Genomic DNA, 27,373 nt, shown 5'->3' with positions numbered 1-27,373 from the left:
TGTTACGGGAGGCTTGTGTTTAGAGTATCCAATCCGAGATCTAGGTCTTCAGCCAAGACTCTAATAATGGGTACAACAAGTGCGAACTACCAAGCTGCTGAAACGGGTATTTGGCGTGGATCAAGGCATCTTCCGAAAGCCACTGCTAGGTACTTATTTTCATAGCAGATTTTGTTCTTAGTTGGTGGGTAGTCCCCCATACATCAGATACTATTGTTGCCCTGCACTGTGGAAATACGATGAAGACACCACATTGGCACATTGGGAGGCGATTTTGCAATGGAGGCAAATAAGAAATTTCAAAATAGCCATGAACGAGGAATCATGATGATAAGGCTTCTTGATTTATTGAGCATTGTTGACGAGCCGATAGAGCAGTCAGCGAATGAACGGTTGACTGCTGGATTTTGACTTACATTGAGATAATCTGCCCATCACGGAGCACACTCACCAGCTATATGACGCAGCTTCCGCGCTGTGCCTCGGCAGTAGAGTTTGAGCCTCCCTAGCATGCTATATGCAAGGTTACCATTGCCACTGGCAACCTTCTAGAATAACTGTGTGTGCTACCTCGATATTCGCATAGGGGGTCAAATTCGTAACGACGTGTTCTCCAAAACTTAGTGCTTCGGCCAATGAACTCTATTATGTCTGGTCAAAGCTTTTAGGGCTAGAAGAAAAAAGAAGCCTTCGGAGTTTCGGAATTACTGAACTGGTAGTTGATTGGGTAAATCGCACTTATTGTTGTGGCTAGAGCCGCTGCAGTCTCCGGGAACCGGGCAATTTGGTCCATGAGACGAGGCTGCAACTTGGAAATAACCTTAACTGAATCCAATCATTTGGGTTTAAGTCAATTCAAGGGCTCGACCAATCAAGAGACGAAGCAGATGAGGCCACCAATTTGGATATTATTTAAATTTTGGGCGGCGACTAGTTACGACGTGGCGAGCTCGGGATTCTCGTCTTTCACTGCTTCAACTAGCTCGTCTAAATTGCCAACTTCGGTCGGACCAACATAGCCAGAGGGGGGTAGGGCCCAGTCGGGAAGAGGGCTGACGTAACTCCAGCTACCTCCCGCATCCTCGTAGCGCAAACTATGCAACCATAGAGATAGCTCTTGTGCTCCGGGGTCTGTATATAGAGGAGTATCACAGATCTCGCAAAGCTTTCCAGACATTTTCTCCGCCTTTTGCTTGTAATACTGATCTACCATTTCATCGTGATATGCCACAGCATCAGCTACGTCATCTTTCCCCATCCTGTTCAGTCTAGATACTATGTCTTCATCGGTATTTTCGACTGCGTCAGGGTCATTAAATCCCAGGTTGACGCCCCAGACTTTTTGATTCGCGTAGATTGGATCATTCTGAATAGGATGACCCAAATGTTGCAAATGAACTCGAAGTTGATGAGTCCTGCCCGTTACTGGGAGGCAACGAACAATGGAGTATCCTTCCTTGCGTAACCATGGCCTTGACTTCTCATCAGAACACTCTAGAGTTGGATGAGACTCGTCATTGGGAAACGGCCGCACTCGCGGTTCACGTGGCGGATAATAAGCCAACTTCTTGAAAACCGTTCGAGCAGATTTTCCGTCTGCTCTTATCCTGTTCAGACCAAGTTTGGGTGAAATGGAAAGAATAGGTTGGTTACAGACGACTTCTCCGTCAGGGAAGTCGCCTATGACTCTGGCGATGTATTCCTTGCGCACAGATCGTTGCTTGATCTGCTCCCCAAGCCGTTCTGCCGACTTGGGGTGTTTGGCAACGAACATGATGCCACTAGTCAGCCTGTCTAGTCTGTTACAAGGATAGGCGATCCACTCAGGGCCGCGTTCAGCCTTCATGATCTCTATGATTGAGTTGAAATTGTAGCGACCGGCAGGGTGGACGGGTATGCCTGACGGCTTGTTGATCACAATCATATCATCATCCTCGTGAAGGACACCGATAGGTTGCGCTGATATAGGTGGTTCATGGCGATGGATGGTGTGCGACACCATGTCGCCATTTTTAAGAACATGGGTAGGAGGCACGATCTTTCCATTCACACGTACCTGGCCTGTCTCGATAGCGTGCTTATAGTAGGAGAGCGGACGGTCCCTGAACTCGCTCTCGAAGACATCCAGCAATTCCCTTCCCCTCCATCGCTCTTTACACCAGGTATTGTAGGTATAGTTGTAGGGCGCAACGCGGCGCAGGCCATTCTCGAGGTAGTAAGGCACTGGCCAAGCCGGGTCAGGCTGTTGCGGCGGCGATTGTTCTGTCGACTTCGGACGTTCGCTGTCGGATTGCTCAGCCATCGTCGGGGTTTGCACGGACGGCGACGATGGCAGCGAGGGCGAATCGACGTTTATGTGAGTCATGATGGACCGTGGGCATGGGCCCGCTCGAGGCGAAAGTCCAATTCGAACGCTCAAGGCTTGGATTGCCTAGGCGTCGTATACGTGTAGTAAAATATGTAGCAATCCTTCATGGCGCATTTGCCGTTGCCGACATGGTCGCATAATGCGGCATTGAACGAATGCGCGCATGCAGTTGGAGGGGCCGGCGATAGAAAAATTGGCGGCTGAAGGCGGCAAAATCTGAGCCCTTGTTTACAGTTCCAGGCATCCCCTGGCACCCCCGACCAGCCCCCCGCCCAGCGCTGACCGGCCCGGCACCACTCCCTTGCCCAGGGCAGCCCCGGCAATGCCTACAGGCCCTACCCAAGTACCTAACTAGGGGCCTGTCAAGCCACCTGTCAAGGCACGTATCAACAGCCTGGGCCTCGGCACAGGTCTTCTAAATCGCTGGCTTCATCCCCTACCGCTATCGAATCTCATTCATTGTGATACATACACGTAGATTCTCCTCCGGTTTACCCAGTATCAGCAAAGCATATTCCTCTCATATGCCAACATGGCGTCATCAAAGCATTTGAAAAATAGAACGCGGCAAGACTACACTTTTATGCTGGAATACAGAACGCGATGGTATGTGAGACCGACTTGATGAGACTGCAGCGACTAGGCTAGCTCACTAACCGGCTCATAGGAGCGATAATGACATGTATGACCACATGAACAACGGCGTCTATAATTATCTGTCAGTAGAAGCCTTCATCGCCGCCGGCAGAGACGCTCGAGACGCTTTCCTGACCCTCTATGGCTCCTCCGTCGTGTAGCTTCGACTCTGTGATTAACTCGTACCTGATGGATCATTGTGGACTGCACCCACCCACCTCGGCCCAGCACCCGCTCATGGCGCACACTCATTGCGACTACTTCTCCGCCATGAGCTACCCCAGGGTGGCTGAATTGTGCTTACGAGTCAACAAGCTTAGCAAATCTAGTGTCGTCTACGAAGTGGCACTGTTCGAGAAGCATGTGGAGCAAGTCAAGGCTGTGGGCGAATTTGTTCACGTGTTCGTCGACCGTGCCACTCAGCGCCCAAATGCCAATGGGATGAATGACCAGCTTCGGAACGGTCTGAAGAAACTACTCGTAGCTGAGTCTCGGAGCAAATTGTAGCTGCCGCTCCCGAGTGGCTAGCTCCTTCGAGGGACATCTTAGTCTATCTACTGGTGCTCTAGCATTTGCCTTGCCCCGTCTTGGTCTCCGCTTGTCAACATCTTTTCCACAAGTTCCAGATCTCCAATGGCAAGCTCAGGCGTCTGCTCTGGATTAGACACTCCAGAAACAAGCGCCTCTGCCCAAGCATTGACCTCTTCCTTGACTCCAGAACTCCTCTCAAAAGTCTTCTCCTCCTCCTTAGCATCTGTCCCAAGACCGCGAACCGTGATAACCTTGTCAGGACTAGCCTTAACATAGCCATTCTCGCAAGCAATGTGGAACTCATTAGCTTGCATTGTTGTCCCTACGCTTTGGATAAACGAGCCCAACACTCCAGTTTTGGTTTGCAGTATAGCGTTGATGGTGTCCTTAGGCGGCAGGTGTTCTGAAATCAGCGATGTCACTAGAATATCATGCGTCAGCTGATCGCCATTATAAGCTTGTTTCATGAGTTTTGGAAGTGTGAACAGCTGCTAAGGCACAATAGTGCCTTGGGTAGAGCCTTCATGCTCTGATAATGGCGATCATTGGAACGAACCAAGGACATTCGGGGTCACTTACGTGCTATCACGCTAGCTACAGCGTTTTCTTCGCCTAGCAGTTTTCTGAGCCCAGCGGTGTAGTGGACGCCTCCATCAAGAAGGAAACCACCCTGGTATTCGGGAACGGTGCGCCACTGTCACATCAGAATATGTTAGTCTAATTCCTTATTACATACTTTCTAGAATTACACAGATAACTGTGGTCATGTTTGTGGATCAGAAATTCACATACTGTAGCAATAGTTAGCTCTGGAAGACAACAACAGTTCTTTCTGCCAAGTCCAGGTCTCAGAACTGGCACGGAAAGTTGATACGTACCTGGAGTCTTGTAGTATTTGTTATCCGCCTGCATCATCATGTTCAGTCTGACAAAAAAGCCCGTCATACGACCTAGCTTCTTGATTTCTTCTGCGGCGTAGGCCCAGCCCTTCATAAAGCGAAAGTTCTCGGCAATAGCTAGGGTAGCTTTAGTCTCCTTCGAAACCTTTTTATAGTACTCCACGAGCTTAATAGCCGTGTCAAGATCCTTAGCAATAGGCTTTTCAGCCAAGACATGTTTACCAGCAGCGAGGGCTTTCTCAATGAAACTCGGTTGGTCCATGATGGGGAGCGCCACAATTACTCCGACAATGTCTTCGCGCTTTAAAAGGTCATCGTACGATTTACCCGAACCAGACTCGGAGGAATAGACCTCGACGGAGGCACCAGCATCGGCGAGGCTCTTAGCGGTTCCTTCAGCTGATTTCAACGAACGAGACCAAACAGCCTTCACAGATATGAGTGAACACGCAAGCGCGGCGGGCTAAATTGGCACCAATCAGCCCTGAGTCTTTACAGGCACTCGAAAGTATCAAAAACAACGACCAAATATGAGACATCGCGACTCGAGGTTGGAAAGGCAGGAAGCGGCAGGATTAGTCTCACCAAATGCTGCTCATTCATAAAAATGCCTCCGCCTATTAGAGCGATACCCAAAGGCGGTGCCATATTAGTCTTGGTGGTGGAGACAGTACTGCTGGTCGCCGATTGTACAAATGATGAGCTCAGTTCAGACTCTCACTAGACTTGGGAGTTCAAGAATGCAAAAAGATGGTGACGGCAAAATGTGGATTTTGAGTTGATGAGTGGTCTTATTGTCCAGCCCGCACACCATGAATCATGGTAATACCGGGTTGCGTTGCGCTTTTCAGTTATCTGGGCGGGACAAGGGCTAAACTGGGCTGCTCATCCGAAGCGGAGTATCGCGGAGTCACTAAATCGGGCACCTTCAACGGCCCTGGTAGGCTATTGGCACGGCATTGACCGCACGGATTACTCAACACACGACTTGACCAATATGTATGCGCAGTCTTTGGTAGAAACTAGCGGTTCGCGCGGGGTCAAAAGCCCGTACCCTCGGGATGTCCACCTACGAAAACACATGGAAAGAAGCCGGCAAGTCTGCCAAATCGTTCAATCTGCATTGATGACGTTGCATCAAATTTATGCACGTAAGGCTGCAGAAGTCAATGCGCGTAACGCGGGTCACGTAGGTAGAGATGATGTAATCTATAGCATAACCGCGATTACACGAGAGTAACCATGCATCGATGGTAAAATCAAAGCTTTCATGGCTTATCATCCCAAACTCTCGAGAGGAAGCTTTCAGCCGATGTGAACTCGTACTCGGGGCATAGCTTGTTGATCTCATCCGATGACTCCCACGCCCCTTTGGAACTGCTGAGGAGAGTCCCAATGCATACTGCCTTAAGAAGAGCTTGCGCTTGATCGTCGGGCACAGCTTGGTGAACCGCTTCTAGGCACCACGATGTCTTCAGCTCTCCGACTTCGAGGTCCTCAGATTTCACCTTTTCAACAACGAAAGGGCGTCCTACAGATCGGGTAAGTAATTTGCTTAGCCCAAAGACTCTTCTCCATGACGTTGTGTGCAGCTAGCCGTTCATACCTCGTACTCTGTGTCCAATCTCCAAGATTTGCGCAACTGAGACTCTGTTGCCACAGATGCCCCCATTAGTAGGCCATTTGCCGTCGCAACCGACAGCCTTGGCGATAATAGCTGCCATATCAGCCGCTGTCGTCAGCGTCATGATGGCGTCCTCGTGTCCATCTACGGTGATCGCGCGCCTATTCTTGAAGTCAAAAACACATTGCAGTGGGTCCAGGTATTTCGCCGTCTTATATGGAAATGCTAGGTAATCCAGGAAAAGACCAGGTTGAAACAGAGTGTACTCAATAGCCTAGTCGACCCAGGAAAGGAGCTTAGCCGTCGCCATATGAATCATACGCGTTGCGTCTGAGAAGAGGTCTTACAGTCTGATTCCGGTTCACTTCTTCTAGGTATTCTCTAACTTTTTGCTTTCCCTCCCACCAAGCCATGTTATCGAGGCCTCGGCTATAGACAAGATCAGCGAAAGCCCTCAGATACCAACAAGAGAGAAGCCAGGGACAGTACCTTCCATACTCACTAGGTGCAAAGCGTTTCACACCAGCACTAATTGCGGCATCGATCAGGTTCTTTTGTGCAGTCTGGTTAGGATCGGAAAGCAGTTGGATGAACGACAAGACCGTGTGTGTTCCTCGGAGCGCCTCAACCAAAGCCCCCTTGTCGCTGTAGTCAACGGCTTGCCATTGCACTCCGCTTACGGAGGCGGCAGTTGGCGCTGGCTATAATTGCACAGTCAACATCAGATTCTCCCGAGACTGACCACTCTGGCTGCACATACACCCCGGCTAAATATGGTTATCTCGTGTTTTCCTGTCGCCACGAGTGCATCGACTACTTCTCGAGCAACCTCTGCAGAATTTTCAGTTTCTATAGCGTTCTCGTGATAGTTGATGAGAGCCGAACTTACGCCCAGAACCACCGGCTACTGCAACCTTGACCATTGCGATGGTGCCAAATTCATCAACTTAAGCTTGAGTAATTTCGAATGAGAGTTTTGGAAGGAGTTGTCGACTTGACGAGAACGATGCGTTGCGAATATGTCAAATCGTTTCCTTGGAGGCGTCTTATATATGCATCTCTATTGCCGCTTGGCTCTTCGGGGAACCGTTACATTCGACCGCCGCCCGGAGCAAACCTGACACTGTCAACCCCTTCTGCCACAGTCTCTGCGTCGAAGTTCCGCCGCCGCGGTGTATCGAGGAGATCAATGCCACCCCAGCAATCGAAGCGGCAGTGTTACATTTTGTATGTGTTCGTGGTACTTCCACTCCACGCGACGAGCCTCAGGATAACCAATGCCACAATCTTGGACACCCTTCGGCCAATTCAATTGATGACCGAGGGGCTGTATTCGCAATGATTCCAAAGGTCCGGTGACGTGTCTAGAACATGTCGCACTCTGTCAAAACGACGCCGTTAGACTGTGCGCAGTCTAATGACTATCATAACCGTGTATGTTTCCGCCTCAGTGTGACAGGACAACATTATCAGTATGTCGACTATTGTTTACTGTCGTCTGATCGAGATACTTGTAAGTCCTACATTGAGACATCCTGGTCAATTGATGTGGGAACTACGGTTGACTAGTTGGAAGTTGGAAGTTGTTTCATGGTGATTTCGGTGTACGCAACAAGGCGCAATCGATCCCATCATCTCACGAAACCGACAACTACCCTGTCAGTCGTACCTAGGCTATTAGCCCATACCTTGTAGTGGTGTGAGTCTACACAGTAAGCCGAATTAGGTAATAATCCGAACCCCACGATGATGGGCAGTTAACGAGTCAAGATGTTGCTGCCTGCGCAGAACGCGTGGCATAGCATGATGTCGAAACTGTAAGAACTACACAGGAAGATAAGAAGACGTATAAGAGATTCATCAGCCGTGGCCATCAATTTAACCATACGACTGTGACTTTCCCAGCAGTTTCCAGAGATCAAAGGCAGAATTCTGCGCTAGTTGAACTAAATCACCAATGCCCACCACACCAACCTTTCACGTGAGGGGTCTCAGTGAGAGCCTCGGCGATGGCCAGTTCGTGATAGACGCCTACGATGCCTCACTTCCTCACTTAGCGAGTATCGGGAGCGGAAAGCAATGGGGGTCTACGCCATTTGCAGGACGAACAGACCAAGAAGAGAAGATCAAAGTCTTTAGGCAAGCGGAACACTACCAATTGACAGGAGAAGGCCCTCCAGTCCAGATTTTCATCGTCGAAGCCGAGATCCCTTCCTCAGCCGTCGACGAGCTGCCCTCTTCCTTGAAGCTCCGGAAAGACGCTGATGGGAAAAACTTACTGTCTGTTGGAACTATGATGCTGTCGCAGGGGCTATATCCGCACTACATGGCTACTCTGTTCAACCAGGACCCGATCAAGAAGGAACTCGACGGAACTCGGGATTACATATACCTTGAGGGCCTCATCACAGACTTTCGAACAGGCGCGTGGCGCAAAGGGGTCGGGGCTGTATTGATAGAGTACGCTCGACAGTTCTGCCGGGAGAAGGGACAGAAGATCTTATACGCAGATGCATATGCTGGGAACGAGCGGAGACTCGTCAAGTGAGTTACAGACACGCTTGGAAGTTTCTCAGTTCGTCTGCTAATTGACTTAGATATTACGAAACACAAGGCTTTCATGTTGTTGACAACTTCGAGGCTATAAAGCCGGACGGATCTATATGGCCCGGGGTGTTCCTCCGCCTAGACGTGTCAGCTTCATAAAGTATCCGTTGGGCTTGGTGTAGCTCAAAGGAGGCCGATATGCATTCTATGTACATTTTCGAGAGTTGGACATACTATGTTATAACTGTACTAGAAACGCTCATGCGAGATCTCACTTGCAGGGTACATCACTGGTAGCGGTTCATTATACGGGTTAAGCTTACTTTATCAGGCCATCTATAGAATACCACCCCGCATAGCCTGGTTAGAACATTGGATACGGGTATAGATTATTTCAGGACCTCTTTACATGTCAATTGGCTTTGCGTCATATAAGTAGACGAGAATCATCAATCAACTATCGTATCTTACACTGATACTTCATGATCCAGTACACAACATTCACCTGGGTTATCTCCCCTCATGAAGATACAGTAGTTCGGCTTGGCGTCTATGATCAGTGTATGGCAGAATCTAGTCACTCCCAACATCATCACAATTAACATGTCAACGACACTTAGCATTAAATTCAAGATGATCTGTAGTAGCCAGACCATGTGACACTATTAATCTCTAGGCAGATAGTATTCTAATTAGTGAGTATCGTGGATTTTCTTGAGTCTCACATTTTGCTCATTATAATTGATGCTCCTTCGGGTAGCATAGGCGACACATCGTATATATCACATTACGTACCCCAATCTCACGCATCACGTTGCATACTGCAACCTTACATATCATGCTACATGCTGTAATCTCACCCACCATGCAGCATCAATTCAATTAGGAAACCTAGTACGGCAATCGCCGATGGTGGCCCCAGTCTTGTTGCGGCCTAGTAGGTCAGCAAACGTCAGCCGCAATCCAGTTGTGAGCCTACGCCCGTCTTTCATCTACAGATCACAGACTTCGCATTACCGCTCGAATCCGATATCCCTGCTGTCGTTATGTCGAGAATCGACGCGGTCTCGTTTCCTACTCTCGATGGCCTGACTCTACGGGGTAACCTCTACCCGGCGAGTCAGCGGGGCCCAGGAATCATCCTGCTTCCTGGCGTGAGCATTCACCTATATACTTGTGCTCACGTCTCAACTGACATGGCCATAGTTCAGCTTCGTAAAAGAAATTATGCTGCCGAAGGTTGCGGAGAGTTTCCAGGGATCCGGCATCACCGTGTTGACATATGATCCGCGAACTCTAGGGGAGAGTGATGGTAGCCCACGGCGTGACATCGATCCCGCGAAGCATGTATCAGATCTTCATGACGCCTTGACATTCTTGCAGAAGCACCCAATGGTAGACCCTGATAAGATCGCATACTGGGGCTTCTCTTTCAACGGTGTCGTGGCGCTGAATGCAGCAGCACTGGACCGGAGGGCAAAATGCGTGATTGCGGTATCGCCATTAACAGATCTCTCATATCCTCCCGAACATCTGCGCGTCTTACTTCGTGATGCGATGGAAGATCGCGAGGCGCAATTAACAGGGGCTGATCCCGTGTATGTCCCAGTTATCCAGAAAGACGGCAATTGTTCGTATGGCTGGGGCCCAGGAACCACTGTGAGCGAGTACCAAGTTGCGGAGAAATCGGCGTCGCTCTTCCCAACGTATAAGAACGAAATGACAGTCCAGAGCCACTATCGTATATCGACGTGGCGACCATACGACCTAATTCCGCAAGTGGCTCCTACGCCCGTGATGATAGTCACGCCACTGAAGGATAGAATGTCGCTGCCGACAAGGCAAAAGGCGTTGTTCGAAAAGCTAAGTATGCCAAAAGAGCATCTACTGGTACCTAACAAGGGCCATATGGATATTTTCACGGGGAAGAGTTTTGGGACCATCATGACTCAACAAGTCAAGTTCCTAAGGAACCATCTCGAGCAACAGTCTAGCCCCAAAGCCACTTTATAACATAGAAATAACTTAGCGATAGCTTTTAATTATTTGAAGCTGGCAAGCTGGCAGGCCCTCGACGACGATACTAATGATATGCTACAAGGTTGACTGTAGCTGATGAGCAATACGGCTCCATGGTAGGGATGATGGAAAGTATCACAATCAAGTTTGCGCTCAAGTGGAGACAAAGAGGTGATCAGCAGAAGTCCTAATGAGAATAAGTACAAACAAGTCTATTCAATTCATCGTGGCCCCCAATTCAATACCGTAAATCCAGAACATATCATGGGGCTTCAACAATTGCGCTATACCTTCGAATCGACAGGACAAAGACTAGATGTTAGGGCTCGCTTCTCATCGCACAATAGCTATGAGCTTACAAGCGAGTGCAGCGGCTTGCAACGCTGTCATGCCCCTATTAGCTTCTGCTGGTGCGTCAAACATTTCTAGGTTTCTAATTTCGATTGCTACTTAGAAGGGCTCATCACGGTAACCTAGCCTTATTATTCCATATTCGGAGGGCCTACATAGTTGCACAAGGCATTCATTCGAGTGATATCTTTCGACTCAATGGCGGATCGAAGAGCTAGGTTAGGGCCAACCTCATTATGATCCACGAACGATTGATCTCGTACATACTTTTGTCTGTACATATTTCAGAACCTCAGTCCCCTACTAGGCTTTTCTTCTGTGGCCTTTTTCATACCTCGAAACTTTAAATACCTCACATTCGTAGAATTATGATTATTATATATCGGTATATATAGGCAAGGTCAAGAGATGGCACATTGGCAAGAAAAAGTTCTAAGATCGTGAACTTCTTGTAATAAGCTGATAGTCCGATAGCAGTTATATCTAGAATAAAAGATTCCTGAAATATAGGACTTGGATGTCACCATGCAAGAATTTGAGAGACAGTATCTGGATCAATGACACCAGTAACCGTTTGGAAGATTGCGACACAAAACACATGTGCGCAATAATAGCGTTTCGATGAATACTTTAATGCTTCCTGAATAATGAGAGAATTTCTACTCAATATAGCGGCCTAGAGTATTGTTCTTCGAATTTGAACTCGACGCAGATTATTGACTCTATCGCACCGGCGTTGCCCAATGCAACGGCAAAGTGGCCGTTAAGTTCTGTACCGACAAGAGCTATAACAAGGGTAGATAACCGGGCTTGGAACTTGATACTATTCACAACATAATGATCAACTAGGGCCGCATGAGTCCTCGACCAACAAATTCCATCTTGGCCTTAGTGGCTTGACTGAACTCTATATATACCCGGTTTGCCAGCCCAGCCCGCCTAGGTCTCAAGGGTTTGTTTCAAGAAGCGAAATTTGTATAGCCTCACTTTCCAATATTGCCCAATATTGCCTGCATATCTTTGAATATCATGAACAGCCTGCAATGGCCTTTCGTACGGCCGAAATGTAAGGCGAACTGCATATTCAGCTTGTGTAACAAAGGCTCTGTATCAGCAGTTAAAGCCGCGCAATATGCTGCCGCCAATGGAATTGCTACCCCGTGCTGCAAGAGGTACAAAACTGAAATCGATCTTGGAAGTCTTCCCAATTTTTCATACAAATGTTGAAGTATTGGTATGGAGGCCTCCAGGACTGAATGTTCTTGCATCCCAAATCAGAGTCCTCTATACCATGTTTGCCCCGCAAGGCCGAGACCTTCACATGCAAGCCACCTAACGGCCTTCCCAGCCTGCATTTACGGCCTCCCTAGGTGGCCCGTTCATATGAACCTCATCCCGCGAAATCTAGACTTATTTATAACTAGCGAGTCAGGATATTAGGCGTAGTGCATTAGGTATTTCGGCAATACAGCAGCCTTGAAACCAGGATCGCGACAAAGGCCTTGACCCAAAAATAGTGCTATGTCTTCTATATTAACAAGCGTTTCACGGCTGAAGCCTGAACTTCGGCTGGCCCAAGTAGCCTCGGAGTTCGAGGCCGCACTCTCCGACGAACAGAAGGCGATTTTCCGTTCGTACAGATCCCAGTTGCAAGCATCACCTCTAGATGCTGGTCACTTTATGCGACTGACGGCTGAGATTGACCGCCTCACTGCCGGAAAGGTGCGCGGCGGGCGATGTTTCGGTCCCCGCTTAAGCAACATCCTGCAATCCGTCCAACAATTCGCCGCTTGCGGGGATGTCGCGATAGGTGGTACTCAGAATCTGATCGCTGGCAGTGTCTGGTCGCTGGTCCGGATAACACTACTTGTCAGTATTCTAGCCCGCTACTTGTTATCTCGGCTCACATGCCCGTAGTTAGTGGCGAGTTTCTCTGCCTACTTTGATAAGCTGTCAACTCTGCTCATGGCCATAGGGCGATCAGCTCCCCGCTATCAAACGATGGCATTACTCTATCCCCGATCCAAGGAACTGCGATCATATCTATGTGAATACTTTATAGTGGTTGTCCGCCTTTTCCATTCTCAATTCAAGCTACTACAGAAGTCACCATTTGGACAGTTTATGTCTATATCGTTCCTAAGCGAGGCGGACTTGAAGATGTATCAGTCGGATTGCGAATTATGGGCGTCTTCGATTAAAGAAGAAATAGACAAGTTGATGGCGACGGACATCGTAGAGCAGAGCTTCCGAACCAAGGCTCTTCTCAAGTCCTCAGAGTCAGAGTCTCTTCGTAAGAAGCACAACGCGTTTCTCCGAATCCTCAACTCTTGCTCTACATTTAATTACGAGAAGGCATGGAAGGAGACACGAAAGATTGGATATGCCACCCTGCTCAACCAATCCCTGGAATACCAGCACTGGAAAGTGCAACCCGATGCTCGCACACTTGTTTGTTCAGGCAAGCTGGGATCGGGTAAATCCGTGTTGTTAGCCAACATGGTTGATGATCTAAATCTCCATGTTCAAAATGAGGGGTTTCCGGTCGCTTACTTTTTTTGCCAACACGATAATCCGGAGAGCCTAGAGGCACGTACAATCATGGGCTGCCTGGCTCGGCAGTTACTATGTACAATTCCTCCTCCTTCCGGGCTTGACGACTTCGCCGACAACACTTCTCCGGCCGTGGACATCGACGGAGTAGTGGGTCTGCTCCTCAAGGTCCTTCAGTCAAGAGCCTACTTCATTATTGATGGGCTTGATGAATGCGACAATCGGCAGCGAGAGATATTAGCTAGTCAATTACGGCGACTTCAGGACCGATCTTCCCTACTAGTCTGTCTTTCATTCAGATCTGAGGCCGACAACACCTTGAGATTATACCTAAAGCAGTTCGCGGGGCCTATCATCTTCCAAATTCCTGACAATAATACGGATATCGAAGATTATATCACCGCAGAGTTGGAGAGGCGCGTAGTGTCTGGGAAGTTGAAACTAGGGGAGCCAACCCTTATCCTAGAGGTTCGGGAAGTTTTGTTACGGGGCGCTCAAGGGATGTTTCTCTGGGTGACTCTTCAAATCGAGTCATTATGTGCCGCGAAGACGGATATGGCAATTCGACAAGCACTGGCCGACCTCCCGAGGGATCTCCCGGATACCTTTTCTCGCATTCTCCAGAAATCGGAGGCGCTCGGAAAGCCCTACCAGGAACAGACACTCAAACTTATCGTCGCGGCTCGTCGCCCCCTAACAACCGACGAACTACGGGAAGCCTTGAGCGTTGTACCTGGAGATACCGATTGTAAGCCAGCTCAGATTCTTAATGATGTATATTCAGCATTGGCTTGTTGTGGGAGTCTTGTCATTGTTGAAGAAGAAGATTCGACAGTGCGACTAGTGCACCACAGCGTTAAGCAATTCCTCCTTGGTGGACTCCGAGGCCGACCTAGCGGGATATTTAGTCTAGATAGTGCAATGGGGACGATGGGAGGCATCATTGTCACCTATCTCAACTACGGTGTCTTTGACACTCAACTATCTACAAGGGTCGTCCCACGGGTAATGGCCGGAACAGCTCCGTCGAAGATCGTCCATTCAACCTTAGATAATTCAAGCAATGTTCAGAAGGTTGCGTTATGGCTTTTAAGGTCGCGCAAGCAATCTGACTACAATATCGGCAGCGTCCTTGCGGATGAGAGCAGGCTCTTCAACGCGCATTCCACGGATCAATTCAATTTCTTCCCTTATGCAAAGTCTTACTGGTTTCAACACATTAAGTGTATCTTGCGAGAGGAGCAGGCGATTCACGGACTCCTGCTTAAATTACTAAGAGGAAGTATAATTGATACGAATACACGAGATGAGAGTGGCCAGACGCCGCTATCGTGGGCCGCCGCCAGCGGGTACGAGGCGGTCGTGCGGCTGCTGCTCGACAAGGACTCCGACTTCGAGTCCAGGGATTGCGACGGCCGGACGCCGCTATCATATGCCGCTGCTAACGGGTATGAGACGATCGTGCTACTGCTGTTTCATAAGGGGGCCGATCTTGAGTCGTTGAGCAGTCATTCTAGCTGGACGCCGCTATTCTGGGCCGCCGCTAACGGGTGCGAAGTGGTTGTGCGGCTGCTACTCGACAAGGGTGCTAACTTCGAGTTGAGGGATCATAACGGCCGTACGCCGCTAATATACGCTGCCGCTAACGGGTATAAAGCCGTTGTACAGCTGTTGCTTGATAAGGGCGCTAATATTGAGTGGAAGGATTATAATAACCTAACAGCGCTGTTGTGGGCTGCTCAGAATGGGCACGAGGCGGTCATGCGGTTATTGATCAATAAGAGTAAGTTGAAAGATAGCGTTGATCAATCGCCGCTGTCATGGGCCGCTGTGAAAGGGTACGAGGCGGTCGTGCGGCTATTACTCGATAAAGGCGCCAACTTCGAATTGAAGGATTTGGACGGCCGGACGCCTTTGTGGTGGGCCGCCCAGGGAGGGCACGAAGCAGTTGTACGCCTGTTACTCGACAGGGGCGCTAATATAGAGTCGAGAGATCATAATGGCTTGACATTGTTATTATGGGCCGCTCAGAATAAACAGGAGGCAACTATACAGCTGCTTTTAGATAAAGGTGCCGATATTGAATCGAAAGACATGGATGGCCAAACACCGTTATCGTGGGCTGCTACAAAAGGGCATAAGGCAGTTGTACGGCTGCTACTCAACGAGGGTGCCAATATTGAATCGAAAGACAGGGACGGCCAAACCCCATTATCGTGGGCCGCTACAAAAGGGCGCGAAGTAGTTATACAGCTGCTGCTCGATAAAGGGGCTGATATTCAATCAAAAGATAAAGCCGGCTGGACACCCCTGTCGTGGGCTGCTGCAAAGGGGTATGAGGCGGCTGTACAACTACTGCTTCACGAAGGCGCTGATCCTAAATCAAAAGACGAAGCCGGTTGGACACCGCTATTATGGGCCAGCCAGAACGGGCACGAAGCAATTGTGCGGCTGCTTAAACAAAACAATTAGAAAATTTTCGTAGACTACAATCCTTCACTTCCACTCTACCCATCATTTTCCGCAATACGTTCTTTCCCATACTTTTTCCTTGGTAGCGAGAAATAAGATGCAGTAGGTCAGAGACATAAAGCGTTGTAGCATTGACTAACTGGCTGAAGCCAATTTCTCATAATCCCTAGCTCGCGTAATGAAGTATTTGTTATGACCTCCCTATAACTAATTACACAGCCTAATCCAAAGGGCCACTCTTGATCCTGCTTTAAAAAGCCCAGCGTTATTGAGCCTCGCAGTTTACCGGCGCAAGCTTAACTAGTGTTTGTAGAATATCCGTGTCGACCTTCAATAGTTACGAATCTAATGATAAACCTAACGACGAATACAATGATAAATATACTGATAAATCCGGAACTTTCTTTCGATGCGTGTTACATTTCCGGTAGCGAGATGGTTAATCTTAGCTGTAAGTGGCATCAAGTTGCCGGCATATGGAGGAGTTGAGGTTAACCACAAGGCGTTCAAATGCAGGATGGCCCAGAGATGTTCATACTATTCTGATGTGGGAATGGTAGATCAGACTCCTCCCACACTCAACTCAGGCTCTGTGACCATGCCGGCTTTCAATCTGCTTCGAAGGCTCAACCTGTTTCCCGGGTGGGCTGCCGGGACCCTACTGCGAGAAGCTCGAGGACCATGCCTCTCCACAGTTTCACCCTATTTGTGAAAAAGTTGCGCTCAGCTTTCTCTTTCGATTTCTACTATATCTCATTTCAGATATTCCCAGAAGCTGTAGTTCGACATATTGCCTTGTGCTTACCGAAATGAGCGACTTGACACGTCCGCCCGCAATACATGACCCCCTTGCACCTCGCACACAACATCAACTTCACGGAATCCTTTCCGCAATTCGCACATCGCGCCGGTACCGACAACGAACCCCTGCCATTCTCACTTCCGCTCTCCGCCGCCGCCGCTAGCAAATCCTGCGCTTTCTTTCTCGCTAATCTTAACACCCGTTGTTCGCCTAAACTAACGTGCGCCGCAGCCCATGCATTTCCCCCAGAAGGATAGACGCCCTCCGCGAGTTGTTCTTCTAGCTTTTCTACTTGTGTTCCGTAACTATCTAGAACACCACAGAACGATTCCACCAAAAACCGTAGGACTTCCATTTCGTTCGAACCGCTGACTTTCTCCGTAGCATCGACTTGGTGAAGTGCTATAGCAGCGAGCTCCGATTCATCTGCTCGCTGAATACGGAGGTATCGAAGGACATTTCTTGGTAGCGGATCGGTGAAAGTGAGGGATATGGTAGAGATTGAGTCGAGTCCAGCCGATACCCAGAGCTTATGCTTTTGTTTAAAGAATGGCGCTTCAGGATGCGTTGCAAGAACGAGATCATAGCTCTCATTAGGATTACTGGGTAGAACAAAGCCATAGAGACGTAAGAGGCGGTTATTAGGAATCGGTCCATAGTTAATAAAAATCTGAAGGAATATTCCCCATGTAAGCGCTCAAATTGGTACCAGCAGAGAACGGGACGAACATACTTGATCGCCGACTTCGTAGTCCTTCCCAGCAAGGACAGAGAGGTTTTTTGACGAGGCATCGCGGACGTGACACTGCTGAACCTCGAACGAGTGGTTCAACATATCCGCGAAGGGTGCCAAAAGTCGAAACGAATTTCCATCAGGAAGTTTGAAGTCCATCGCACGACTCCAGACGGTGCAGAGAGCCCACTTATACTAGCAAGAAGGGACAAGAGGCGTTAGCGGTTAATTCCCAACATCTATCACGCGCGTACAACACCTACATCTTTGATGGTGAACTTTTCGAGTGGAAAAAGATCTCGATGCTGTCCAAACACTCGCACGTACAATTCTTTATAATCATCCTCGATCTGTTGCTCCAGCTGCTTTGTGATGTTGTACAGTGAAGTGCCAGCGCAAACCTCCAAATCATCCTCCGCAAAAAAGATGCTTGAGGAGTAGCTCTCAGGTAACGCTGCCACATGGCTTCGCAGGCCATCGTATCCCGACTCACGCGACCGGACGAAGAGGATATATGTAGCCAAGGTATCTTCGACAGACAAGGGCGGTTGCGCAGAGCGAAGGACTGGCCCTAGAAGAGAGTCGGCATAGGCACGTTCGACTGTCCAGAGACTGCCACATGGAATGGTTAGAATCCTTTCTCCTTGCTTGAAACGCTTCAGTGTTCTAACACCGCGCCCGGTAATTGGAAAATCGGCAAGCTCCAGGTCGTCCAAGCCTACCGCCCCAGTTGCTTTCAGCCAGCTTTCCATGGCATCGGATCAGAGGGAGGGACTGAAGTTTCTAGCTTCTAATCTTTGGATTTTCGCTTGCGCAGGCTGGGCTTTGCGTTGTCTCCCAACTTTTCGCTCGTAGAGGTGGGGCTTTTCGTGGGTGGAGGGTGAGGCTTGTCGGAGTGATCAGACAAGCTGATATTAACCCCCCCTGTTAACCTGATAGTGCCCCAAGCTTTTGCAGGTAAATTTTTGTTTTTGGTACTTTGCACTACAGAAATATCCTTCTAAAGGGAGGCAAAGGAGGTGATCATAATAACAAAGCTCTTAATTGCGTACCAGCGCCAACTACCTCGCCACCTCCACCTATTGTAAGCATAAAACGCGTAGCAAGAATCTATTAAAAAGCGGTAATCGGTATGACGATATGTACGAAACGCAAACGCGACGTACGAAACGCGGAACGGTAAGTATATTTTTGTCGGAGCGCTCGAACTACAATTCTAGGTACGCCGCGTTCGTCAAAAGCCTTAGGCTATGATAAATAAATGTTTCTATCGTAAAGTAGGTACCAATAACAACCCCCTGTTAACGGAGTTTTCCGAGAAAGGCGCCACCCCCTCATACCCGGGATAACTTGTCGGGCCGAAAGACCACGGCAGGCAATAGGAACACAAGCTGACGGGGTTAAATGCTCCATAGTGAGGCAGAGATACAGAGGGTTGAGATACGCCAACCGAAACCACGGTACCATTCACTAGCTCACCCAACAGCTTCGGGACACCATAACCATGTCGGCTTCGGATCTCGTTTCCGCACTGAACTTCCTCATAAAGTTGGGATATGAAATTCAGACCCGACTCGGCTCGCTCAACCAAGCTGCTGAGGACCTTCGACTACTAAATACCAGCCTTACGCTGTTGTTGAAGGTATTTGAGAATCCCGTGAACGAGGACATCATTAAGACCCAGGTTTCCGATTTCATTCATATCTTGGATATCCTGCAAAGCATCGCCGTTTCGTGCGCAAAATGCGCCAAGGCCCTGGATATCGACCTTGCTGGAGCGGCTGCGACTAAGAGGGCGGAGACTCATGCCAGGAGATTTATCAAGCGAATATGGGCTCTGAACAGGATTCCTGACATTCTTGTTGAAATTCAGCGCAAGGCTGCACAACTTCAGCAGGTATGCAACGCAGTATCTACTGTGATTGTCAGCGACATCAGAACGCAACAGGGACGGACGAGTGGGAAGGAAACTGTTGAATCCACCTCTGTCGTAAAAAATCCACCTCTACACGAAAACATGAACATCAGCGTGGATTTTGCTAGCATCGACCAGATGGTGGGAAACCTGATGAAAGAATGCAGACACCTTCGGCAACGACTCCAAGAGGCTACTCTATTTCCCGACACGTCGGCTATTCAATATTATCAATCACAAAACCCGGAAGCAGCGTCGTTTTGGAAGGATCGATTCCAAAACGAAGCACTCAACGCCTCCGCACTTCGATACGAGGCAAGGTCACTCAAAGGGTCCCACCACCACAAGCCCAGACACCCCCTATCTCGTTCTTCTTAATATCTACCGCATGCTACTAACATATCCCTTACTTGACAGATGTTATACGTTTCTTGGGCACGCTTCGTACATGAGGTAGAAACATCGTTTGTTCTCAAAAGGATACCGACTGGGAACTTTTACCCCGGAGACGTCGACATCGCTCGCCAGCGAGGATCTCGCTACCTCATCGATCAGAGTGGCACGCGTCGTCTGTCCATTATCCGGCCTCTCTGGCTTCCGTCTCTTCGGTCTGCTCTCGACCCCTTGCACAAGGGTTACGTCAAGCCTCGGGACTATTTCACTCTTCTTCGCGACTCTTCATTGTCCGACACGCTTAGAAGATTGGCCCTTGAAACCACAGGCTACGGGACACTTGTCGAATGCGAAAGGGCATCTGGGGATCTTGCCTTGCCGGCAACAATCGAGTCCCCTTCTGATCACGTCGGCTGGATCTCTGCTCAAATCGTGGCCGTTCCAACGCACGATGAACTTGGAATCGTTACCGAACGAGAGGTTATGAAATCAAGCGGCGATGACCTCTGCGCTCAATTGAATGATACTACTCCAGACGTTCATATTTACGTACGCTACCTTCAGACAGGTCAAATCGAGCGTAAGAGTCTCTCGAAGCAAGTTCGTCCGATCGGAGGCATTTCTATCGGCGCCCCACTGTCTATCCGGTATCCTCTGGAATCGGGTGGCCATGCCTGGAGCGGCGACCTTCACATAACCGAGTTCAAGGCATGTTACGGGGGGCAGTATATCATTACGGTGGGTGTCGGTCCGACTGCTATTGTGTTTTCCACGAGGCCGCTCAAAAATTCCTTCGATAATATGTTAGGCGGTGATGACAGCTTCTCAAATTCTATTATGCCGGAGTTTGACTGTACGCTCTTGGGGCCGTCGAAGGTATTCGCTGACCCACCAAAAGTTGGCGAAAAGGTTCAAGTACGTACCATTTCTACCAAAACCTCGTGCCGTACGTTTTATTGAGTGCATTCTCATTCTGTGAATTGGCTAGATCGAGTACGACGGACTTTGGTACGACTCTAGAGTCACAGTAGTGGACGGTGATGAGATAGAGTATATCGATTGGGACCCAGTCCCGACCGATACTACAGAAGCTCGAGACGATAGTACAGAGGATGAGAGTGACAGCGGCAGCTTTTTCTTTCCCGAAGAGCAGCTGACACAACTCGGAAAGGGTAGGCGGCGGCTGTGGCGACCATGGCGGAGAAACATCATGAAGTACAACGTTCGACCTTATCGTTGCTTCCATATCGGCGACTCCGTCGAGGCACCCGTCATGTATCCGGATTTCCGATTCCATTACCATGTTACCGACCACTCGCAGCTCTACCTTCCTGCTCGAATCGTGGGCGTCCAGGGTGACCAATATGTGATTGAATTCAGTCCTTTGCTTACAGTTCATGGGTGGTGGCCAGGTAGGATGCCTCAGGGTAAGCAAGTAGACATAGTGCCAGGATCAGGTGTTAAGGTGGAAAACCCGTTCGACTTTAATCGCGTGACGTTGGGCATGGATCTGGTGCGTCCTTTCTCTATGGGGCCACGACCGGCTCTAGGTATTCAGTCAGCGAGGCCATCTGGGTGGAGTTCATTCCAGGGTGTTCATCTTTCTGGTCTTGAGGATCTTTTGGAGCGAAGCCTTTGGCACAACGACCGCGACAGTCAGCGAACCGGTGGCCAGAAGGATGGGAACCCATTCGAATGAGGAATAACTGCATCGTATGCTCTCCCGACCGTTCTATTATTTTCGCGTTTTAGGGCACAAAAAAACGTAAAGGTGACTGAGGGTGTGTGAAAGGCTTCGTGTTCAAAACTTGGGACAATTGCAGGGTCTGGGCGGCCCGGAACAGAGTCATGGTTCTCAGAATCGTGGGTGCCAGCGCACTACCGAACCAGGATGTTGGATAGGCCTATGACTACGGGCGCACTTGAGCCCAGGAAACCGAGCGTAGTATCACCCATACAAACGACATCGCTGTTAGAGCCCTCCAAAACGTAAACGTCAGGGCTCGATTTGAGCGTTGCTGGTGTTCGGTGGCTGGTATTAGAAGCCGAACGGTTAGGCAAGGCGGGCGTGTTCACGACGTCTATCCGGTCAGCGCAATTGGTTTCTGAGGCTGTGGCCGCCTGTTCTACGCAAGCCAGCTTAACAAGCCGCCGTGACTTGATGGTTTCTTCTTTGGAAATGCATGTGGTGGGATTCGGACTTCCGACAAGGCTCCGTAGGAGTCGACTAACGCATCACCAAGTCTCCGCCGGTTATCGACATTTTTCAATGTTCCGTCTGCTAGCCAGACAGTCGCTTCACTAAACATACCTAGCCTCAACATCGACGCTTCACAGCGATATAGTACTGACTACGATGTACACGAGGAATACTCTTTTTACCTGATCACGGTTCGATTCAATGTGCCAGTTTATAGTTAATTACAACTGGGAACTCAATATGAGGATAGTGAAGTACAGTGGCGAAGCCCATAACGTCATTGTATTAAAATTGTATAATTTAAGCGCATTGGAGAGAAAGATAGTTGCAAGAATGCTACCTTACCTGCCTGTGCTATGTGGTCCGTGTACCTGATGATCCTATCCAATTAACATACAGTTGCCGTCATGCATATTTGCGTACGCCTGTTCTCAATCCAGGTTGCCTCTCGTAAACGAACCAACAACGCGCATTTCGATGCCTACTTTCGATGAAGACAAGACAAGCGCATGTGATTGTTACCGTGTTCAACAGCCACCAACCCCGGTCACCCCGCCATCAGCGACGTACGTGCAGCTGAGGGTTGTGGCATCGCCCGATAAGCCCAGCTGGTCGAAACCCTCGAGAAGAATCCCATCGCAGGGATAAACATTACTGCACGATATGGGTATCGTGTTGCTCTCTCCTGACAAGGTACCCGTAACGTTGCGTACTGTGATATTCGAGATGGCCATTTTGCTGCTGCCCGCATGGTTGCCATCATCGCCATTTTCCTGGGTGATATAAAGAGCTTGTGAAGCGCCAGTGACGTCGAGGTTTTCGATCGTGATGTTGCGCGCTAAGCCCCAGCCACCACCCCGGGGCTGATATTCGCTCTCGTAAGAGTTCTGGTAGACGAGAGCACCGGTCCAGCATTTGATGTAGAAGCCCGAGCGATTTTTCACCCTGAGGTCTGTCACTGTAACGTTCTCCACGCTGCTGTCCTCCAGATACTGGCCTAGGCTCCCGATGGCGGGGCCATTTCCGGAATGGCACGTAATATTGCTAACGTGAATGTCGTAAGAGCGAGGCTTGATGGCGATGCAGTCGTCGCCGCCTGTATAATCTAAATTCCTTAGCGTCACGTTGCGGGCATCCATAGTGTCTGGCCGAACGTTAGTCTCAATAGGGGATAGAGAAAGTGGCGGCGTGCTCACCAAAGCCGTCAGTATTCTGGACCCAGTTGGAGCCGCTCGGTGCCTCGGTCGCCGTGGCATTGACATAGAGATTCTCAACTAGGATATTTGACCCGTTTATGATGTTGAATGCCCATAGTTGGGGTTGCCAGATCGAAAAGTTCCTCACTACAACATCAGAGACGTTCCACAGCACGAAAGGCTATTGTTTTCAGCAGAAATTTAGTCATCCAATCGATTAAACAAACCCCTATGGAGCGCGTCGCAACGTACCATAGGCCGCCCGGCTTGAGTATTGCCAGCCTCTGCAGTATACCAGAGGTCTCCATTACCGTGTACTCCGCCCGTGCCCCCGCCGTTGATGGTAATATTTTGTCCGGTGAGCACGAAGCCAGCCCAGTGGTTCTGAAATGCTATATGGTATGAGTTGTTCCTCCAGTACGTAATGTTGTCCGAAAACTGCGAAGCACCATAAGTTCACCGATGCCACTAGCCTACGAGGGAGTAGAGCGGCGACTCACCGTCCATTTCCCGTACCACTGGATCTGGACGTCATCCACGACGGGATTGAACTTCTCTGCAATCCAGAAGTCCTGGTCCTCCGGGAACGTCATACTGCCGTGTTTTCCGCACAGTTGGAATGCCTCCTTTAGGATCGGAACATCATTAGTGTTATTTCCGTTGCTGGTCACGATACAATGGGGATGGTCATGGACGTAGTGGACCGATACGCCGCCCGCCCAGACCAGGCCTGACAAGGCCATGAAGAATGCGACGAGACTGAGACCGGAAGATAGCATGTTTAACAGTAAGTTAGCGTGCTGTGGCAATTGATCACCTGTTCGCTCCACGCCGCTCTTTCCCTTTGCTACCCTCGTCAGCGAGCTTTAGCACGAAGAATGAATGTCCATAGATGGACGAACGTCATCTACCCGATTATCTCGGCCCGTGTTAGACCGAGTAGTACTAAACGCATAGGGATGGCTGCCAGCGACCTGGTTTGGGTATTCTTGGGATGACGGTTGACACTATGTCATTTCTCAGCATGTCCTGAATGATCAAATACAGCTTGGGGCTTTGGTGACGATGAGACCCAAGTGTTGACTTGACCCAGGATAAGTTGTACGCGGTACCCCTATCCCCTCATTCTCGGGCCTATGTGGTGCATATCCCCTCGATTCATCCATCCACACGACCATGCTCTACTCCGCAGATCGCAGCTGGAATTCATTCTGTGTGGGGTACCGAGCCATTGAAGCGTTGATCTCGGCTCACTGTGTCTACCATCGACCACAGGGGCACGGCCTTAGTGAAATTTCGGCCAATACTCATCAACCTACAGAGAAGCACTCATTGCTACAAGAGCAGGCTTCATTAAATCGAATGATTTGCTACTAGCAGTATCGTTGGTCTCTGCGAGCTCATAGGGCTTCATTGGAAATTTTCCTCGTTCTATGTATATCCGCCAATTTCGAAAGCATTATGAGAAATATAGAGCTTCTCGTCGTATTCTCACTTATTGGTGTAAGCCGGGCAGCGTCCTGCTGGCGAGACACCGTTTGCACGGGTCCTCTCGAGCCCGCCTTCCCAGGGTATTGGGATGAATATAATTACGCGCCAGACACCCGCAGGGTGAAACCGAAGGCGATTCTCTCGAGTGATGCTTTATCATGTACCGCTTATGCTGGGTCGGTTGTTCTCTCCTCAAATACAGCACAAGCGGTCCTAGACTTCGGACTAGAAGTTGGTGGAATCACATCTTTCAACTACACGAGTGATGGTCCCGCAGTAATCAGCCTCTCGTGGACAGAGGCCAAGGATTGGATCGACTCCGACTCAGATTACTCTAATGGGGGGTCTACGCCTGATGGCCATCTCACTGTTACCATATCAAGATCGGAATCGGGGAGCTACGAAGTCCCGCTCGAGAAGCTGCGCGGAGGCTTCCGATACTTTACTCTCTCCTATTCTAACTCTACGAGCACCACTGTGAATGTGTCAGACATTCTCCTTGAGATTAGTTTTCAGCCGACATGGTCCAACTTGCGGGCGTACCAGGGGTACTTCTGGAGCAGCGATGAGATGCTGAACAAGATCCGGTACGCCGGGGCTTATACTCTTCAGACCAACACTGTGCCCGTAAAAACAGGAAGGGCAATCCCGATGGTCAAGAACACATGGGCGAATAACGGGACACTCGGTAACGGGAGCACAATCATCGTCGATGGAGCGAAGCGCGATCGAGCTGTCTGGCCTGGAGACATGGGCGTTGCTGTGCCCTCCACCTTTTACAGTGTAGGCGGGCTTGATAGCGTTGCGAACGCGCTGCAGGTTATGTATGACTATCAAGTATGACACCACCGGTATTCGAAATGTGAAGTCGCTAACTGGTAGTCTCTAGAACAAGGACGGCTCCCTGCCCGAGGCTGGTCCACCACTACTACAGCAGGGGAGCGACAGTGAGTATCAGGAATAGGGGCTACACTGTCGCCAGCTAATACCTCACAGCGTACCACATGTGGACAATGATTGGAACGTACAACTACGTTCTTTATGAGAATGACACTAATTTCCTCACTCTCAACTGGGATCGGTACCAGCAGGCAATGGAATATGTCTATGGGAAAGTTGATGAAGTCTCTGGTCTGCTCAACGTCACCGGCACAAGGGACTGGGCGCGTTTAGTACAGGGCTTCAACAACAGCGAGGCGAACATCATGTGAGTGATATTCTCACTACTCGGTCCAGACCAGGCGTACTAACTCACCATAAGTCTTTATCGCACTCTGACAACGGGTTTCTATCTTGCGACTCTTATTGGAGACAACGACCTCAGTGTGATATATAAGGACCGTGCGGCCGCTCTCTCGACCGCGATCAACACCCACTTGTGGGATCCATCATACGGCGCGTTTCGGGACAATGCGACTGACACGACCCTCTACCCACAGGATGCAAACTCTCTTGCTGTCCTCTTCAATGTCACAACCAGAAAGCAAGACCAAAGCATCTCCTCCCGACTAGTTGAGAACTGGAACGCCATAGGCGCGGTGTCACCCAAACTGCCAGGGCAAATCTCGCCCTTTATATCATCCTTCGAGATACAGTCCCGCTTCCTTGCTGGCAACGCCACGCGCGCGCTCGATCTTATCCGCCGTTCGTGGGGGTGGTATCTCGACCATCCCAATGGGACCTCATCTACTATGATCGAAGGCTATCTAGCGGACGGCTCGTTCGCATATCGTTTCAACCGTGGCTATAGCGATCCAAGCTATACCAGCCACGCCCACGGCTGGAGTTCCGGGCCGACTAGTGCTCTCACGAACTATGTCGTGGGCTTGGAGGTGACGGGTCCGGCTGGGCAGGAATGGTCATTTGCGCCACAGTTCGGTGACTTGGCGTTCGCAGAAGGCGGGTTTAGCACTGCGCTTGGAAAGTTTCGTGCAAGCTGGGCGATCGCGGACGTCAGTAAGTCCTATAGCTTTAATATCAGCACGCCAGAAGGGACTAAAGGGGTAGTTTTGCTACCACGAATAAGTGATAGTCAGAAGGTAAATATCACTATTGACGGGACGTCTAGCGTGTACGAAGTTGAGACGGTGAACAAGTTCACGGGCTACACGTTGAGACTAGACGGCGGCGTGAATCATGGTGTCGTCCAGGAGACCGTACACAGGTAAAGTGGCATTCTACAACGGCTCACATACTAGTCGGATCAAGCAGCAACGCAGCTCGAAAACGTATCTATTGTGGTCATCATTTTCAACATTTTCCTAGGCCTCTAGATTGCACCGTTCGCGGTCTACAGAGACCTTGCAGTGGCGCCATACATCTATTCTATATAGTTACGTTGTAAGATGCATTCAAGCTTCCCTAATCAATGGCGCGCTCCCGGATATCGATGTGGACATCTTTCCTAAGGAAGCTCAAGGCTTCGTAGGTGGTAATGAGATCCCGACTGGCACGAATGTGGCCGGTCAGAACCTACTCGCCAACCTAGCTATTGAGTCTCATTATCGCAAAGCACACTACATAGCGATCAAGCTTCCTCTACACAAATTTCGAAAATAATCGACTCATGTAACATTCATATAAGCTTCATACTACGACATCTGTTTACTGTCTGCTTAGCTACAGGCTTTCTGATAGCACGTT

General features: G+C 49.6%; 11 protein-coding genes across 11 annotated transcripts; 6 read left to right on the top strand and 5 right to left on the bottom strand.

Moving 5' to 3' along the window:
• Nucleotides 1-288: 288 nt before the first annotated feature.
• Nucleotides 289-2,589, bottom strand: F5B22DRAFT_29628 (pseudouridine synthase). The gene has a single exon (XM_047970465.1). The coding sequence runs from the start codon at nt 2,363-2,365 to the stop codon at nt 935-937; it is 1,431 nt and encodes a 476-aa protein (XP_047836663.1). The 5' UTR covers nt 2,366-2,589; the 3' UTR covers nt 289-934.
• Nucleotides 2,590-2,700: 111 nt separating this feature from the next.
• Nucleotides 2,701-3,558, top strand: F5B22DRAFT_29505 (HotDog domain-containing protein). Its single transcript, XM_047970456.1, has 3 exons — nt 2,701-2,974; nt 3,036-3,086; nt 3,166-3,558. The coding sequence occupies exons 1-3, from the start codon at nt 2,901-2,903 to the stop codon at nt 3,509-3,511; spliced, it is 471 nt and encodes a 156-aa protein (XP_047836662.1). The 5' UTR covers nt 2,701-2,900; the 3' UTR covers nt 3,512-3,558.
• Nucleotides 3,559-5,082, bottom strand: F5B22DRAFT_641240 (uncharacterized protein; the record flags this gene model as incomplete). Its single annotated transcript, XM_047977963.1, has 5 exons — nt 3,559-3,956; nt 4,115-4,229; nt 4,328-4,344; nt 4,414-4,897; nt 5,020-5,082. 5 exons carry the CDS (start codon nt 5,080-5,082, stop codon nt 3,559-3,561), a joined length of 1,077 nt encoding a protein of 358 aa, XP_047836661.1.
• A 606-nt stretch (nt 5,083-5,688) lies between these two features.
• F5B22DRAFT_29488 (NAD(P)-binding protein) lies at nt 5,689-7,205 on the bottom strand. The gene is made up of 6 exons (XM_047970453.1): nt 6,948-7,205; nt 6,819-6,889; nt 6,548-6,759; nt 6,406-6,487; nt 6,041-6,332; nt 5,689-5,965 (listed from the first exon to the last, which is right to left on the bottom strand). Exons 1-6 carry the CDS (start codon nt 6,979-6,981, stop codon nt 5,703-5,705), a joined length of 954 nt encoding a protein of 317 aa, XP_047836660.1. The 5' UTR covers nt 6,982-7,205; the 3' UTR covers nt 5,689-5,702.
• A 534-nt stretch (nt 7,206-7,739) lies between these two features.
• On the top strand, nt 7,740-9,146 carry F5B22DRAFT_29501 (acetyltransferase). The gene is made up of 2 exons (XM_047970454.1): nt 7,740-8,602; nt 8,656-9,146. The coding sequence occupies exons 1-2, from the start codon at nt 8,016-8,018 to the stop codon at nt 8,762-8,764; spliced, it is 696 nt and encodes a 231-aa protein (XP_047836659.1). The 5' UTR covers nt 7,740-8,015; the 3' UTR covers nt 8,765-9,146.
• On the top strand, nt 9,147-10,753 carry F5B22DRAFT_29502 (Alpha/Beta hydrolase protein). Its single transcript, XM_047970455.1, has 4 exons — nt 9,147-9,166; nt 9,226-9,300; nt 9,366-9,759; nt 9,812-10,753. Exons 3-4 carry the CDS (start codon nt 9,652-9,654, stop codon nt 10,616-10,618), a joined length of 915 nt encoding a protein of 304 aa, XP_047836658.1. The 5' UTR covers nt 9,147-9,166; nt 9,226-9,300; nt 9,366-9,651; the 3' UTR covers nt 10,619-10,753.
• Nucleotides 10,754-12,370: 1,617 nt separating this feature from the next.
• On the top strand, nt 12,371-15,919 carry F5B22DRAFT_29413 (uncharacterized protein). The gene is made up of 3 exons (XM_047970451.1): nt 12,371-12,844; nt 12,893-14,936; nt 15,428-15,919. Coding segments are annotated over exons 1-3 (2,394 nt in total). The 5' UTR covers nt 12,371-12,496; the 3' UTR covers nt 15,430-15,919.
• Nucleotides 15,920-16,735: 816 nt separating this feature from the next.
• On the bottom strand, nt 16,736-18,663 carry F5B22DRAFT_653326 (uncharacterized protein). Its single transcript, XM_047979706.1, has 3 exons — nt 17,799-18,663; nt 17,536-17,730; nt 16,736-17,472 (listed from the first exon to the last, which is right to left on the bottom strand). Exons 1-3 carry the CDS (start codon nt 18,285-18,287, stop codon nt 16,759-16,761), a joined length of 1,398 nt encoding a protein of 465 aa, XP_047836656.1. The 5' UTR covers nt 18,288-18,663; the 3' UTR covers nt 16,736-16,758.
• A 376-nt stretch (nt 18,664-19,039) lies between these two features.
• Nucleotides 19,040-21,542, top strand: F5B22DRAFT_632675 (uncharacterized protein; the record flags this gene model as incomplete). The annotated part of the gene is made up of 3 exons (XM_047976722.1): nt 19,040-19,765; nt 19,868-20,758; nt 20,832-21,542. The coding sequence occupies 3 exons, from the start codon at nt 19,040-19,042 to the stop codon at nt 21,540-21,542; spliced, it is 2,328 nt and encodes a 775-aa protein (XP_047836655.1).
• Nucleotides 21,543-22,368: 826 nt separating this feature from the next.
• Nucleotides 22,369-24,353, bottom strand: F5B22DRAFT_29314 (putative galacturan 1,4-alpha-galacturonidase C). The gene is made up of 5 exons (XM_047970439.1): nt 24,142-24,353; nt 23,740-24,086; nt 23,492-23,677; nt 23,240-23,420; nt 22,369-23,187 (listed from the first exon to the last, which is right to left on the bottom strand). Exons 2-5 carry the CDS (start codon nt 24,016-24,018, stop codon nt 22,571-22,573), a joined length of 1,263 nt encoding a protein of 420 aa, XP_047836654.1. The 5' UTR covers nt 24,019-24,086; nt 24,142-24,353; the 3' UTR covers nt 22,369-22,570.
• Nucleotides 24,354-24,700: 347 nt separating this feature from the next.
• Nucleotides 24,701-26,898, top strand: F5B22DRAFT_641232 (Six-hairpin glycosidase-like protein; the record flags this gene model as incomplete). The annotated part of the gene is made up of 4 exons (XM_047977962.1): nt 24,701-25,567; nt 25,620-25,677; nt 25,727-25,937; nt 25,992-26,898. The coding sequence occupies 4 exons, from the start codon at nt 24,701-24,703 to the stop codon at nt 26,896-26,898; spliced, it is 2,043 nt and encodes a 680-aa protein (XP_047836653.1).
• Nucleotides 26,899-27,373: the final 475 nt, after the last annotated feature.

The sequence above is a fragment of the Xylaria bambusicola genome (genome assembly GCF_022495145.1).
Source record: "Xylaria bambusicola strain CBS 139988 unplaced genomic scaffold F5B22scaffold_1, whole genome shotgun sequence".
Classification (NCBI taxonomy): Eukaryota; Fungi; Ascomycota; class Sordariomycetes; order Xylariales; family Xylariaceae; genus Xylaria; species Xylaria bambusicola.
The sequence above is the reverse complement of the archived record's forward strand: the minus strand, read 5'-3'. Positions and strand labels throughout refer to the sequence as shown.